A 16,045-nucleotide genomic window follows, 5' to 3' on the forward strand; every position below is an offset into this window, starting at 1 on the left:
CCAATCAAAACAATGAAAGAGTCGGGCCAAAGCCATAAGCACCAGGGTCACCCCAAGTGGCGCACCAGGACACTTCCTCTTCCCAGCACTGAAAGGCAGTATTTTGAAATCTGTTCCGTGGGTTATCTCCACTCGGGTTCCATTAGCTAGCGAGTGTCTCTCGGGCCGGAACACCTCCACGTCGTCCCATATTTTGGTATTTCGGCCCAGCCCATGGGTGTTGATGAAGACACGTGTCTTGGCAGGGATGTGGTAACCGTTGATCGTCGTGGCTCGAAGGGACTCGTGTGGGATTAAAAATGGCCCAGCTGGGTGCATGCGGAATGTTTCTCGTACTACGCAGCGTAGGTAGTTAAGGTGAGGGAGATCAGATTCGTTGACCATTCGATTGCGACCCACGACCGTATCGAGTTCCTCTTGGATCTTACGGAGGACACGTGGGTGCTTGATCACTTCCGCCATGGCCCATTCGTTGGTCACAGCTGATGTGTCTGTTGCCGCAGCAATCATATCCTACAAGGCATAGAAATAACAAATAGGAAATAAAAAATGGCAAAAGCTAAGACAATCTCATCAAATTTTATCATTTACTAATAAATATTTTTATAAATTATAACTTTTTTATTAGAAATACATGTATTAACTATACAATCAAATATTTATTTATGATAAATTATTATTTATTAGCTAAGTCCCCGAGCACAGACCTATAACTAAAATGGACATTGAAAGGATTGCATTATTGGGCATTTTGCTAATATCACTTAGATGCAAAAATAAGATTAATGAAAGAGAATACAACCTGAATTAGAGCTTTAATATCAGTATCATCCATGTGGGCTTTTCCATCTTCACCAGGCAATGACAATAAAACATCAACAAAATCCATTTCCTCACCATCATCTTCTTTTCCAAATTCTGTCTTCTTCCCTTCCCTTACCGTTCTATGCTCTTCAATAATTCTTTTGTGAAAATCATCCACTCTTTTCTCCACTTCTCTCATCTTTTTCTCACACCCGTAGGGATCCACCCATCTCCAAATTGGCAAATAATCACCCAAATAGATAACACCCAATAGCCGAAAGAGTTCATGGGTTACGTGCATGAACTCCAAGGCTTCTTGTGGCCCAGCAGATTCAGCCCCAAAATATTGCCTGCCTAACAACATCCTAGTCACATTGTTCATTGAAAAGGCACCCAAAACTTCCCTCAAGTTCACAAGCTTCCCAGTTTTAGCTCGAGCCCCAACATCTTTTACTAGATGTTGGGCTTCATCGGCTCGGTGTTTTGCAAATGACTCTAGCCTTTTGGTTGTTAGTAAATGCTCCATGCAAATTCTTCTCATCCGCTTCCAATGCGGGCCTAGAGGCGCCAGGGCCACGTCCCCGCACCCATAGGCGAGATGGACCGCGGCTAGGGTCCGTGGCCGGGACGCGAAGACATCGTCTTGCCGGAGCAGTATTTCCCGAATGATGTCTGGGTCATTGGTGGTGATGGCGTCTACGCTGCCAAGCCGGAGGTAGACTAATGGCCCATATTTGTCACATAAAGAAGCTAAGTCCCTGTGCGGAAGAGGACTTAATTGGAGAAGGTTACCAACTACAGGCCATATTTTTGGGCCAGGAGGAAACTTTTTTGTCTTATGCAATGGCTTGTGCTTGAGCCATCCGCATAGGAATAGGATGTTGACGATGAGGGCTGCACAGAGAAGGGAGAAAGCCAAGCCGAGAAAATCCATGTTTCCATTCAAAGTTTGGAAGTAACTTATCAATTAGAAAATATGGTTTTCTCTGGTACTATATATATGCAAGAACTGACCAAAATAAAGCAAGGGAAGCTTGGTTTTTTGGAGAAAAATAGGTTGGGGTTGATCTCCACGATCTTGACATGCCGACTGGCTGTATGGTTGGTGAAGAGCGCCATGCGTTATGGTCCGATATGTTCTCCTACCTCCAAAGAAATGGCATTTGCATGTAGCTGAGTAGCTGACCGGGGTCATGGGCTCAACGCTGGCTGACTAGTGGCCAGTGCTCGGTGCATGTGCCCGCTGGTAACTAAAAGCAAAAAAATTGTACAAATGTAGAGAACTAATAATGCAGTTAACTCCCAATTTTACTATTTACTTCCTTTGGTTTTTCTTCTTTTTCTAATTTAAATAGAAAAACGTGGCAATCATATAAAAGTAATTTAAGTGATAATAACCATGACTTTAAAAAGCAATATAAATCAAAATTAAGATGAATTCACTTTAGAGATTAGGGTTTAGACTAGTACTATAACATGATTTTTTTATCCTTTTGAAAATCTGTTTACCAATAAAATTAAGAATACAGTGAAAAGAAAACAGAATATAGGTAATTAAGAACGAGCAATTAATTGGAAAAAAAAGAATCAACTTCAGTGATTATTTGATACCAAAACATGGTTATCTCTACACCCCAATAAATAATAATTACCAAGTAAAATTGTATAACACATGGTGAACTTAAATCACTAATATAGTAATATTATCTTGTAATTACATCATTATGGTGATCTTAAAAAAGATACCAAATGCTATCCAAAAGCTTTGCAAGCAAATATTTTTAAGAAATTATGTTAAATAATAATTTATTAATATGATAATGTATTAACTAAAAATATTATTATAAATAATCTTAAAATGTCGTACATAATATCGGAGTACTGGTCACCAGAACATATTGGAGTGCTCTGGATTTAGTTGTCCGAGTTCAAATCTCGGTGGAACCTTTTTTCAATTCCAAAAAAAATAAAAAGAAAATTAATTCCCTTTACGCACTTTTTTTTTTAATTTTCCTTATCATCGTAGGCCGGAGAGGAATTCATCGGATCCCTAATCTCCTCAGCATGCACCAGACTAAAACCTCAAAACGAATTTTCCTGCAAAACAGCGAAAACAATTTCGTTCTTAATTCTATATCTCTTCCTCTCTTTTTTCTACCTCTACACTATGGAACAAGAAACTCGACCAAAAATCGAGGAAACGGTGAAGGAAATACTGAGCAAAGCTGATATGGAAGAGATGACTGAGTTCAAAGTCCGAGTCGCGGCTTCGGAGCGACTCGGAATCGACCTCTCTGATTTTAATCACAAGAAGTTTGTTAGAGAAGTGATCGAGTCTTTTCTTCTCTCTACTGTCGAAGAAAACGGCGATGGAAAAGAACTCAATTCGAAGCTTCGAGAAGAAGAGGCTAAAATTAAGAAAGAATTCGACGGCGACGGAGATCGCCTTATTTGCAAGGTGCAAACCGTTCACTTTTCTTTGGGTCGATTAAATTGTAGAGTAAAAGAAATAAAGTTGCAATTTTTAGCAAATTGTGAAATTTATTTATTGATTTGTAATTTGGAGATTTCTTTTGTTTTTTTGGGAACTGAAAGTGCTAATGAATAAAGATTGTCACTTTAGAAGCTAGAACAGCTATCTGTCTCAGCTTATTTGCTTTAATAAAGTATGAATATTTGTCGAAGTTTTAGTGATTGTGCTTTAATTGAAGTGATTAAGAAATTAAGTCTAGTTTAGTTTATTTTAAACTTTTGTTGCTGGAGACACATACAGTAATATGCAAGTGAAGGATAAAGAACCAAGGTTGGAACTTAGTTTTATTTATGTTAGGGTTTTTTTTTTTTTTCACTCTGAATCCTTGCTGTTATTGAAGATTTCTTGTTTTTGATTCAGCTAGCAGACAAGAGGAATGTGGTGGTTCATGAATTTAGAGGAAAAACTTATGTATCGATTAGGGAGTTCTATGTAAAAGATGGAAAAGAGCTCCCATCTGCAAGAGGTAATCATATATCTGTCGCCCTCCCCCTCCTTTATGCTATAATGCAGTGTTTTATATTATATGAATTGATTGTCATTTTACGGTGATTCCTGATTGTTAAGAAACTCCTATCTTTTTGCTGATTGAAAGGTTGCTTTGAGTATCTGCTCTCTGTAACTGACTTATTCTCTTTGGGTTTTGTATTATTCATTTCTGTTTCTGTTGCCAGAGGTGTTTGAATTGTCATGCTATAGTCTATATTGAGACCGAAAGCTTGTGTCTCAACATCCATTTTCTTTTTCTTACTCCAGGAGTTAGCTTGACAAGCGAAATTTGGTCAGCTTTAAAGAATAGTTTCCCTGCAGTTGATGCAGCTGTAAAAAAGATGCAATCAAAGCTAAGGTGGGACTCCATTTTGAGTTTTGAGGTCAGCAGTAAAGTAGTTTTTATACAGTCTGGGGGTTCAATAAGATACGGGAAGTTTTAGGTAAAGCCAAAAAGAGGATAACTGCAGAGTTGCTTATATCTAGGTTTGTGGGGTTTTTATTCTTGCCTGATATAAATTATCACTCTAAAGAAGCATAATAATGTCCTAATTTACTGCAATAAGAGCTTATTGTGCCTGAGAGGTTCCCTCAAAGATTTTTTTGACTTGAGAACCTATTGCCAAATGGACTGACTTGGAACCTTGAATAAATATACTGCAGTACAAAACTTGATGGTGAACAAAATGGAGATGTGTCTAACTCAGTAACTGCTTTTTCTCATGAATTTTCCCCTATTGAAACCACACGTTTTGATGGGAAGAATTACCATTGCTGGGCAGAACAGATGGAACTTTTCTTAAAGCAATTACAGATCGCATATGTGCTTACTGATCCATGCCCTAGTCTTTCTCTTAGTCCCGAAGCAAGCAGTGAAGAATCTGCTCAAGCCAAAGCTACTGAAAAGAAGTGGATGAATGATGACTACCTTTGTCGCCACAGCATTTTGAGCTCTTTATCTGATAATCTGTATTATCAATTCTCAAAGAAAACTAAGAGTGCTAAAGAGCTGTGGGAAGAGCTAAAACTAGTTTATCTTTATGAGGAATTCGGAACAAAGAGATCTCAAGTTAGAAAGTACATTGAGTTTCAAATTGTTGATGGAAGACCAATTCTCGAGCAAATGCAAGAACTCAATAGCATTGCTGATTCTATTGTTGCAGCTGGAATGATGATTGATGAGAACTTTCATGTTAGCACCATCATCTCCAAGCTTCCACCATCCTGGAAGGACTTCTGTGTTGAGCTGATGCGTGAGGAATACCTGCCCTTCAGGATGTTGATGGATCATATAAGAGTTGAGGAAGAGTCTCGTAACAGAGTCAAACAAGCAGAGCATTCAAAGTATGGAAGCTTTCATCCAGCCAACAATCTTGGCCCAAGGATAAGAGATATGAAGAAACCAGGGGTACCTTGGAAAAGGCGAGAATCAGAAATGCATGGCAGGCCCCCCATATGTAACTATTGTGGCAGAAAGGGACACCTTTCCAAGTTCTGTCGTAATAGAAGATGTGAAAAAGAAGTGAATGGAGAACAAAATGGGGAGAATTCAACTATACCTGCTGTTTCAAAGGTCAACGTAGTTGAGAGCAATGTGTAGTTAATTGAAATAGATGCTGTTTTTGGTAGGCTCAGGTTTTGCTGTTCAGTTGTATTAGAGAACATACAATCTACTTATCTTTTTACCTTGTAAGTATGGCTCGAAATTGTTGTTTTTTTAATGTATTATTTTTACATACCAATGTAAATCATTCTTTGCCAATGGATGTTGCAAAATGTTTAGAGTCGGTAAAATATATTGTCTTATCCGAAACTGCCCTTGAGGTATGTATCTTTGTTTTGGTTCCTATCTCAGGTCTATACTTAAAGCCAAATCTCAGCCTCTACAGATTGGTTTCAGTTGCCAAACCGATTGGCAAATCTAAACTCCAGTTTTGGCTGCCTCAAACTGGCTGTTTTCATATGAATTAAATCGACAAGTTGAAGGATAAAAACAAAAGGTTCGTTCATTTACAGCTCAGTTGCAGCAGGGTAGGTCTCCACCATCCCTGAATAACAACTGCTGTCAGCTATGGGCTTCTGGCATTCAACCTTCGAACTAGAGAATGAGGAGCCAGGTGCAGGATTTGGATTCAGGAAATAATATCTAGCCGGCCCAATTTGTTTATCGAAGCCCATCCTTTGGGCTAAAGCATTTTCTCTCCAAGCCCAAATTGTTCAGGTCTATCACCACCCAAGCGTTGGGCTAAACTATTCCACCCAACACTTGAAAAATTATAATAAACAAAAGTGGAAATGTAGCTGTCATTGCAGTTTTGCCAAAAACGTGCTTTACCAAACACCGCGCATTGGGTTTGGTCCCAGTTTGCATGGAAAGGTCAAAAATTCCTCAAATTTTTTCTCAGCACCTCATAAAAATCTCCAAAGTGCTGTTGGGGACCATTGGCATCGTGTTTTGAACCCCCACCCCCACCTTGATATGTCCTTCCGAAACTTAAACTACTACTGTTATACTTCATCATGGCACCCCTTGGCTTGGTTGAGTCAAACATTAATTGAACGGCTATGATTTCTTCTTCATGGGCACCCCACCCCCCACAACCTTTATAAGGCTTTGAATTTGACCCATCACACGCCAAATGCCTTCAATCTCTTGGTATGAACCCGTTGCTCATTCTGGTTAGAAAAAAACACCAACATGCTTAGCCAAATGAGGATATGTCAATTTTGTTTCCCTGTCCTTGCTCAAAAAGCAAAGTGAACAAGTTTTTTTTTTTCTTTTTTTGTCAACAATAAATAAATGGGGCCTCGATGTGGACTGGAGGGCAGCGTGGGAGATACGTATACAACAAATAGAAAGCAAAAGGCTAGAGCAAAAAATCATGAACTTGGTGTGGTGGCCCCTTATTTCGCCACATGTTTCAGCGCTTATCCATTGTTCAGACCTAGAGACAAGAGACTTATCAATAAAATAAATGAAAGAAATGGTGCACATGGGAGCGTTTTCAAGCGCACGTTTGTGTTGTGTAAGATGGGGAAAGGATGGAAGAATTTAAACGAGCATTAAAATTTGTGGTTAAATTTTGATTTTGGCAGATGGAAATGTGTACTATCAAATTGCATTTTGCAGTGGTGGTGGTGGAGCTGAAGCCAAGTTCCATGGCTAGATCCAGCACGGGCTTCTTGTGGGGTTTTGGTTTATCAGCAAAGACACATGGAAGGATGTGGCTTTGTCATGCTTTTGGATTGATTTATCAAAGGTCAAAATTTGTGTAATTCCCTTCTTCTTTGTTTTTTTTTCTCAAAAGGGAAACACATGTGCCACATGAATTATGTCACTAGTGTTTTGATTGGCGGGAAGGAGCAAACGCGTATGCCATTGGACCACTAAACTCTATCTTCAGAATTATTGAAGGGGATCACAGGCTATTATCCTAGGCAAATATAATTGTAGTCAATTCTTTTTCTTTTCTTTTTTTGTTTCGTTTTCATAAAACCTCATATCTTCTTTTCTGCCAAAGTTGAGAGATACCTCAAATTTTTTTTTCCTTTACAGAAAGGAGAAAGGAATTTAAAGGGGTGGCCTTGAATTTGAGAACGGAATCGGTTCTCTACACCTTTTGATGTTGTGCATCTGAAGAAGCTTCACTCGGTTGCTTAGACAATGGGGGAAAAGGGGAAAGCAAACTGACTTCAAGATTCCTATCTGGAGGTCCTGTTGTTTTGTTGATTTTACAGTAACATAAGAAAGAGATGTACACAGCAAAAACCCTGTACACTCTGCTTTGCTTAGTCCTTGTAAGATTTTGTTTTTGCCTTCTTAGGACCAGAAAAGAAAGTGCATAAGAGATTCACCTCTATCTCAGCAACAAAAACGGAACATTCTTCTTCAGTCACAGAATAAGAACCCTATTTGTTTTGTTTTGTTTTTTTTTTTTTTTTTGCGAGAAAATGCCCCAACTTGGTTCTCTTTCAGTGCCAACAGTAGTAGTTGCAATCTGTGCTAAGCTAATAAGAGATATATGGTAATCAATGATAGACACAGTTTGAAACCCACAAATGCTACCAAACCACAAGCAGTCTCTGCTGTTAATTTCACACTGCCTCATTTTATCTGCTTTACAGTTACTTCCGTGCACATCCACAAACAGGCTTCATCATAGATACCGCGGGTTTGGCACACCAAATGGTTTTTTAACTCCCACTAGACAGTCATGATTGACCAAGGAGATTATAGGTTGTGGGGAAACAGGTTTCCTTAAAAAGGATGTAACATTGGAACAGTTATATCCGACAAACCAACTCTCTTAACTGCTCTTACATGAAGAACAACACTGAATTTATCAAGTACATATATCAGATATAATCCAATAAGCTCAAGCATTTTTCTAACAATTTAGGCAATAGAAATAAGTGTATCTGATGTATCTTAACTTTACAAGTAGATATTGCCAAAGAACAACCCATTGCAGATCACTTGCAGAGAGGGAAAGGAGCTGATCAAGAAAAATGAAATGATATGCATTGAATCATTATCATTCTTTAAATCCTCGGAGATGTCTCCTGCTGACTTGATATATAATGATTCTAACAAGGCAAGAGGACAGAGCAAAGAACAAAAATTGGTGGAACCAAAAATAAACGAACAAAAGAAAAAAAAATCAATTTCTAAACAACCAACAATAACATAGTTGGTTAAACTTACAAATTTAATTCATCTTGCAAAAATACCTTCATTATGACAGAATATGTATAATATAAACAAATCACAGAAAATTTGCTGCCCTACTTGGTCAATAGGTAGTTATTTCTACTCCTAGCAGGCCCTTCTGCTCTTTTAAGGATCACTTGCTATATATCAAAAACCTCTGAAGAAGCTTCAAAACAGGTTCTTCACTGTAATTTTACGCCTATGGACTATGTTAAATGCAATTGTGTACTACCCAAGAGATGATAATGACTGTAATGAACTGGATTCACGCGAAAATGCTGCAATCAACCTTTCCCTTGTTAGCTGCTCGGATCCTTGAGACTTGATAACAAATGTATGAAACACAGTATCATCTGCGGTAACAAGTTTTGACTCAACAACATCGATCTGTGCCTCTTTAAATGCTTGTATTACTCTTGATGCAGGATGTGAATCTAAAGGACAGCTTACTCTTACAACAACCTCATTGTGAGCAGCTTGGACATCAATATCAGGAGCTCGCATATGATTCTCCACAGTTGGATTAGGGTCCAACCCTGCTGAATCTCTTGAAGTACTACCAAACTTCTCCCTTTCTGCTTCCATGACCTTAAGCTTTGCCTGAAGCTCATTAATGTAAGCAATTGCATCTCCTAACAACGAAGCTTTGTCCATCTTGGATATGTTGGGAACCACAGCTCGTAATGCATAGAACCGCTGGTTCAGCTTCTCACGCCGCTGCCTCTCTGCCTCAACATGATTAAGAGGTTCTTCTCTTCCATTAGCGGGCTTTCTACCCCTTTTTCGGGGCCTCCTTTCATCAGCTACACTCGGCTTCTCTTCCTTGCACGAAGCTTCAACATCTGAGTGCTCAGATTCAGCACTTAATGGCCGATTAACTGTGGAAGGCCTTGAAGTAGCCCCTGAAAAATCAATCTGCATTTGCACTGGCTTTTGTGACTGAAATTGGTTAACCCGAAAATCCTCCCTAGCCCCGTTAACAAGCTCTTGAAAATTATTTGGAGTGTTCTGAGAACCATAAAATTCTGTTGGATTCACTTGTTTCACGCCATGAACATGTGGCCAACCTGAAGCATGGAGACCATTTTGATTACTTGAAAATGAAAGCCTACCGCCATTAGCATAAGCTCCCCATGTTGGTCTATCTTCCATCTTTCTTATAGCAAGTTTCTCCCGGTAATTCGAATGACCATGAGAAGTGTTGTTCAGATCCTGCCCAAAAATCTTTGGAATTCCTTCCACTCTCTCCAAAGCCCCCAAATTCGAAAAATGAGTATTTTCATCTTTCTTCTCATTCATCACTGGTATTGCTACTGCCATTTGCTTTGCCCTAAGCAACGCCGAATTAGATGAGAATGAACTTCTTATTGACTGCAACAACTCTAAGCTTTCAGGTACAGATCTCACTGACCCCAATTCAACAACACCTACATCAGTAGGGACCAGAACAATAGTTTGAACTCCAGCAGACTTTGTCAAAAACGACCTAACACAATAATCCGAACCTGATTTCAATGAATCCGAGATCCAAACATGCTTCCCAGATGCAAAACACTTCCCTGGACCACCTTCTCCTCGCGGAAATGAAAAATACATGGATGCTAAAAAGAACATCTCAGTATCAGTGACTCTATCCAACCCAAGAGCATAATTATCCTCATCTGATCCACCAAACAAAGTATGCAATTTCTGCAAAACCCTTTTCCTCATCTTCTGTTGAGTCTCATCTTCGAGCCGCAGATTAAGAATCCGAGTAGCTTCAGATTCTTCTCCTTCTTTAGGCTCTCTACAACACCCATCTCCCCAACCAAGGACCCAATCGCTAGACTTAGACCGCGAAATTTGCCAAAAAATGGCATAGTTCCAGCTAAAATTAGAAGCGTTGGGTCGGTCCACAAGATCTGAGAGCTTGTTTTGAAGAGTCTCATCACTATTTATAGTCATTAAAAGGTTCTCATTTGAAACTGAGCTTGTTATCAAGTAGTCAAATGCTCTTGTTCCTAAAACAGCAGCAACCATAGTCTTATCTTCATCGTTCCAAGCCCCACCTCCCATACCCACTTCAATTTTCATTTTCTAAATCCCCTCAAAAATCCAAAAAGAAAAAAGAAATTACACCCAAAATCAAATAAAGAAGAAATTTTCTCAAATACCCAGATCAAATCTCACCCGTAAAAACAATAAAAAGTACATCTTTTATACAATGCATTTCTAACTAAACTAGAAGCACATGCGGTTTTCTACATGCCCAACATAAAGTAACCATTTTTTCTCCCGTTTTCAGATCTCCCTGGCTGGTAAATAATAAAGAAAACCAGAAAAAAATAAGCTAAAACTAAATCCAAAAAGACATAATAATTGAACATAAATAGCAAGACAAACCAGTTTGCATGGAAAGCAAATTTGGGATCAGCAGAAGAGTGTTGAAAAGTCTCAGGGCACTGTCCAAAAACAAAAAAAGAACCAGAACAAATTTTTCCCCTAGAACAACAAAGGATCAGTCAAGAGGCAAGGAGAAGAAGCAATTCCTTTCCTTTTTTTTCCTAATTTCTCCCTCTTTGTAGCAAAGCAAGAGATAAAAACAGAGATAGGAAGAGAAGGGGATGGGAATTTGTTGTTTTTGTTCTTCTTTTTTCTTTTTTCTAAACTCCCAACTGCAATAAGTGGACCATGGTTAAGCAAGGGATATTAGGGTTGAAGACTAACCATGGTTAACAATGTTTGGCTTCAAAATTTAATTGGTTGGAGGTTGAGGGTTAGTCGGCAAGGATTTTGGTTCTGAGGTTTCTTCTTTTCTTTTTTGATTTTCTTTTTTGTTTTAAGAAAAAGATAACATCTGAGAGAGAGAAAGAGAGAGTTTTAGTGTTTTTCAGACATCATTTTTCATTCGACTTTAAGCACAGTTTTTAGTACTAAGTTTGAAGTTTCCCATTTTTTTTTAATTAAATTTTTTTGTTGATAATAATGAAAAAGGTTTTTCTTCTGACAGCTAGGGAGGGGACATAAACTTGCGTGAATCTCATGCTAAACAGTGGCACGTAATTAGTTAGGCTTCCACACGTTCTTCCTGTGACCCCAATTTCATTTTTTATATATATATTTTTAGTTACACCCATGTTTTTCTTTTCAAACATTCGAATTTCATATATTTAAGTATTTTATTTCATATTTTTAATATTATTATATTTATGTATTTGTAATCAGAGAGTTTGATTTGAATTTTTTTATTCTACAAGTCAACAACATTCAAAATAAATAAGTTGTAAATGCTGAACGCCATTTCTTTTGTTGCATCAAAATTATTTAAATTGAAATAAAAATTGGAATAAGTTTGTCTTTGTTTTAAAAGTCGTGTCAGTTTGGGTGTTAATGATTTGATGTGTGAATGATAAGAACTAGAAATATTTGGTACATAGAAGTTAATATTCATAAAAAAAAAATTGAACATTTTTTTAAGATTTTAAATTAAAATTTGTTCTACTTTTATATAATAAATATGTGAAAAATATAATTATTATTTTTGATAATTTGATCATGTTGGATTTTTTCTATTTTGTTAATGAAAATATAAAAAAAAATTGCAATTTTTGAGATTAGAAAATAAATACTTAAAATATGGTAATCATAAGTATTTACATGTTTTTCATATTATGAATACTGTTGATTAGTTAAAAAAATTATGACCATTGCTCCCTTATTTAGTTGGCAAACTAAAAATGATTTTAATTATGCTTTTAAACAAAAAATGATTGAGAAATTTAGAAATGGAAAACGTTTACAATTGCAAGGAGGAGGACTAGGGGATGTTTTCTCACCCCAAAAAGGAAATTGGATATGTTATTTGTGAATTACAATGTGATTGCTGTTAGTGCTGTGTGCTGAGAGATGAAAATGAATTTGTAATAGTCAACACATCTTTATGTCAGTTTGTAGACTTTGCAACCATGATCAATAAATTACAGCTGCTGACCAGGTCATGTTCTATTTGAAAAAAAAAAAAAAATTGCCTCGCTACTAATCTTGAACCGGGTAGTTGGAGCAAAGAACGGGAGAAGACAGGTTAATCAGGACATGGAAGCCGGAGGCAGCAAAGGTTGTTGACGCAGAGATGAGGATTTAAAACAGGGCAGACTGAAGATCAAAGGTTCTCTGTTTTTTCACTGTTTGTCGTGGAAAAAAACAGAGCAGTTACTTTTGCTTTTGTTGGATACAGGGAGGAATCCAGACTCCAGAGCTTGAGAAAATGCAATCATGTCTGGAAAATAACAGAAAGGATTGGTGAAGGAATGATTAAGGCGTAAGATTCCACGACAGAGGTTAGGAATTTTGCTAAATCTTAAAAATTTTTTGAAAACGATCAAATCTTAATGCTCGGAGGTTCTACAGGATACGACGCAACAACACGGATGTCGTTTTTGAAGGAAAAATCTATTATCGATTTTATCGAGTAAAATTTAATATTTGAACAATAAAATTTGGATTTTAAGATTCGAAATCAAATCAAGGAAAAAATGTGGGATTGATTATTTTATCAAGGCAAAGGTACAAGCACAGCACATCCGTAGGCCTGCTCAAAAGCAAGTAAAACGAGGTTGACCATGGGTGGGGTCCTAAAGTTTTAAGGGTTTATGGTACCCTTAAGATTAACGATGAAATAACTCTATTACACAAATACTATATGAGATTATCAGTTTATTTTCTGTCTTTCGGGAATCATGACGTTGAAAGTTCAACAAAAAGAGCAGTCCTAGGAGACCAACCAAATTTTGATAAGTTTGAGGTTTCGAGATTAATGTCTTAATGAAGATTAATTTGATAATTAGAGCCATCATGCATCCCCATGGTCCTTAATTGAGTAGAATCTAAGGCAAACCAAAGTTGAAACTGATACCAAGCCAACTAAAAACAAAAGTCTTTGACTTTGGGCCCACTAGTTTAATTTGTAAGATAGGTTATTTTATAGTGAAAAATTTTGTAATTTTAATGAAGTTTATCTCTCTTTAGGGGATAACTGCGGGTCCACACATGTGACAAATCTTTCCATAGATTGACGGTCCAGAGTGTAAGTTCATCTGGAGACACTGATCTCTTTGCATAGAGATGTTACAGACAGCAAAAAGTTCCCACCCCCACCCGGGGGAGGGCGCACAAAAAGCCAATGCAAATTATGTTTTCTTTTTTAATATTTTCCTAGAATTACAGGTGCATCCGATTGCAGCAGCAGCAAACAAAAGGAAAAAAAAAAGTCTGCCAGGGTTTCATAGACAGTGTGAAAGAGAATTGATAAAGGATTACTTCTACTTGGAATAAAGGATTTTTGGCGAGATACCAATCTATTGGAGTAAGAAAAGTTTCGATAAGATGATTAGAGACATGACAGATATTGGACTAAAGATGGATTAAAGCGTTGAACCCCTGTTTCACATTATTGCTGCTGTCATGCATGCACCGCCAACTGTTCTTGATAACTATCATGTTAACCATGGGTGAAAACCGAAACATGAAATAACTAAATACATAACTCTAATATCCCAGAAACATGACAATACAAGGATTCAAGAAGTCTCAACTTTCTGAAAATTCTGACAGTAAAAACAGGCCTGCAGCCTCTTTGTGATCTGACACATTGCAGGGCAGTAAAACAAGAGAATGAAGGGGAACAAAAAAGGAAAGAAAAGATTAACCAGCTCATAAAATTGATCAGGCCATGCCATTTATTATTCCCAACCACCTTGCCCTCGTGTGAAACGTGAAGTTTTTATGTTCAAGTATTACAGAGACCCCACAACCTCAGCCCAGCCAGCTCTTTGCCTGTTGCAGAATATTGTTAGATAGCTATGAAGGATTTGATAGTTCAATCGTCGTTCAAAGTTCAAAGTTCAAACTTCAAACTTCAAAGATTTGCATTACATTTAGCCGTTGGAAAACGGTGATTATTTTTCGATTTATAGTAAAATTATTATCATTAGCGCATGTGTTGGAGCTTTGATCTGGGTGTTTGACTCTTAGCTTGCCTTGTGAACAAGGGTTTTCCACTTTCTTCTTGCACGACTAACTATAAAAGTCTGAGTCATCCCTTCTCCATTTTCACGTGACAGCTTATGCTTTTACTCCTATAGACTTGTAGTCAATTTGAAAAATTATTCTTTGCTTTTGATTAAATAATATTTCCTGAATTTTAATTGACTTAACTAATCAGAATATTCAATCTTCAATTTAGTGGGTGGAAGCAACCGAGACCGATTGGCCTTCCTGCCTTGTTTCAAGAAACAAATAGAATCCAACATAATTTTAAGAAAAAACAGTTGAAAATAGTAATTTGTTATTTGACATAATATCTAAAAATATCTATTGTCTTTATTGTATTTTATAAAATTTTGATATTTTTATTTATTATAAAATATATTTTTATGATTAATGATTAATTAATTATTAATAATTAAAATAATACTAATAATTTTATACTTTGTAATGTTGATATATTATAGTAAATGCTAGTATAACATATTAATGTAAATTATTACATGAATGTATAATATTTTTACCGTCTTTATTATGTTAAGTATAAAATGATAAATAATTATTTAATTAATAATAAGTAATTAATTTTTAATTATAAAAATTTATTTAATTTAAAATAAGATATTTAATTAAATATAATAAAAATAAAAAATATCTAATTTACTTAAAATAAATTAATTTTTTTAAAATATTATGTTTTGTCTTATTCATAAATTTCATTTATTACTCCCTTCACCAACCTTTAGTATACCTGATTCGATCATACATAAATAAATAGTCATTTATGATAATAAATTGATTGTCACGTCATATTTTATAAACTATTAAAAGAGTTATATTACATTTTTTTAGTAAAATATTCGAATCAGTCCAATCTTCAGAATTGAATAAAAATATTAAAAAAACCCTGTCGAAAATTGCTTTCGATAAAGAAATGGAAAATTATATCGTTCCCATATTTAAAGCTTTTAATGAGATAAATAAAAAATAAATATTAATTTTTAAATCTCTTTATCGATAACAATGTCAAAGAATAAGGGAAACCCTTTAACAAAAAAAAATCATTAGAGGTAGAATTTTCAACCGAACACTTGGTGGAGCGTGACCATCACCACCCAGTAGTCTTTCCTAAACCAATTCGAATTGTGCTCACGCGCCGAAGTTAAACGTCAGGCGAAGAAATTATCTATTAGTACAAGTTTAGGAATGGAAGCTGAATTAAAAAAATCACGTAAAGCCGCAGGGCAGGTCGTCCATCCATCACGCGTTTTTTGAATGAAAAAAAGAGCCACGCGTTTAACAAAGAACACGCGTGCCACGTGCGGTCTTTTCTGGTCCCTCTGATACGTGTCGTCATCGCATGCTGTTTTATCGATATTATCGAAAAAAAATAAGCAATTAAAAAATTAAAATTTTATTTCTAGTAGTGGTCATGTACAAAAGAAGAAAGAGCAAAGAGAGACAGACGTAAAGCTCGTGAAGTGCAC

The 16,045-nt window shown here is 36.5% G+C and overlaps 3 protein-coding genes across 3 annotated transcripts; 1 reads left to right on the forward strand and 2 right to left on the reverse strand.

Annotated features, from left to right (window-relative positions):
- Nucleotides 1–3: 3 nt before the first annotated feature.
- On the reverse strand, nucleotides 4–2,059 carry CYP703A2 (cytochrome P450, family 703, subfamily A, polypeptide 2; the record flags this gene model as incomplete). The annotated part of the gene is made up of 2 exons (XM_021424059.1): nucleotides 803–2,059; nucleotides 4–513 (listed from the first exon to the last, which is right to left on the reverse strand). Coding segments are annotated over exons 1-2 (1,446 nt in total), but the record flags the coding sequence as incomplete, so codon positions are not given.
- Nucleotides 2,060–2,685: 626 nt separating this feature from the next.
- On the forward strand, nucleotides 2,686–5,619 carry LOC110413599 (zinc knuckle (CCHC-type) family protein). Its single transcript, XM_021424465.1, has 4 exons — nucleotides 2,686–3,262; nucleotides 3,698–3,803; nucleotides 4,094–4,184; nucleotides 4,490–5,619. Exons 1-4 carry the CDS (start codon nucleotides 2,972–2,974, stop codon nucleotides 5,424–5,426), a joined length of 1,425 nt encoding a protein of 474 aa, XP_021280140.1. The 5' UTR covers nucleotides 2,686–2,971; the 3' UTR covers nucleotides 5,427–5,619.
- Nucleotides 5,620–8,323: 2,704 nt separating this feature from the next.
- AIB (ABA-inducible BHLH-type transcription factor) lies at nucleotides 8,324–11,395 on the reverse strand. Its single transcript, XM_021424560.2, has 2 exons — nucleotides 10,920–11,395; nucleotides 8,324–10,831 (listed from the first exon to the last, which is right to left on the reverse strand). The coding sequence occupies exon 2, from the start codon at nucleotides 10,608–10,610 to the stop codon at nucleotides 8,766–8,768; it is 1,845 nt and encodes a 614-aa protein (XP_021280235.1). The 5' UTR covers nucleotides 10,611–10,831; nucleotides 10,920–11,395; the 3' UTR covers nucleotides 8,324–8,765.
- Nucleotides 11,396–16,045: the final 4,650 nt, after the last annotated feature.

Source organism: Theobroma umbraticum, unplaced genomic scaffold, assembly GCF_002168275.2.
Source record: "Theobroma umbraticum cultivar Fairchild unplaced genomic scaffold, ASM216827v3 scaffold_4.1, whole genome shotgun sequence".
NCBI lineage: Eukaryota > Viridiplantae > Streptophyta > Magnoliopsida > Malvales > Malvaceae > Theobroma > Theobroma umbraticum.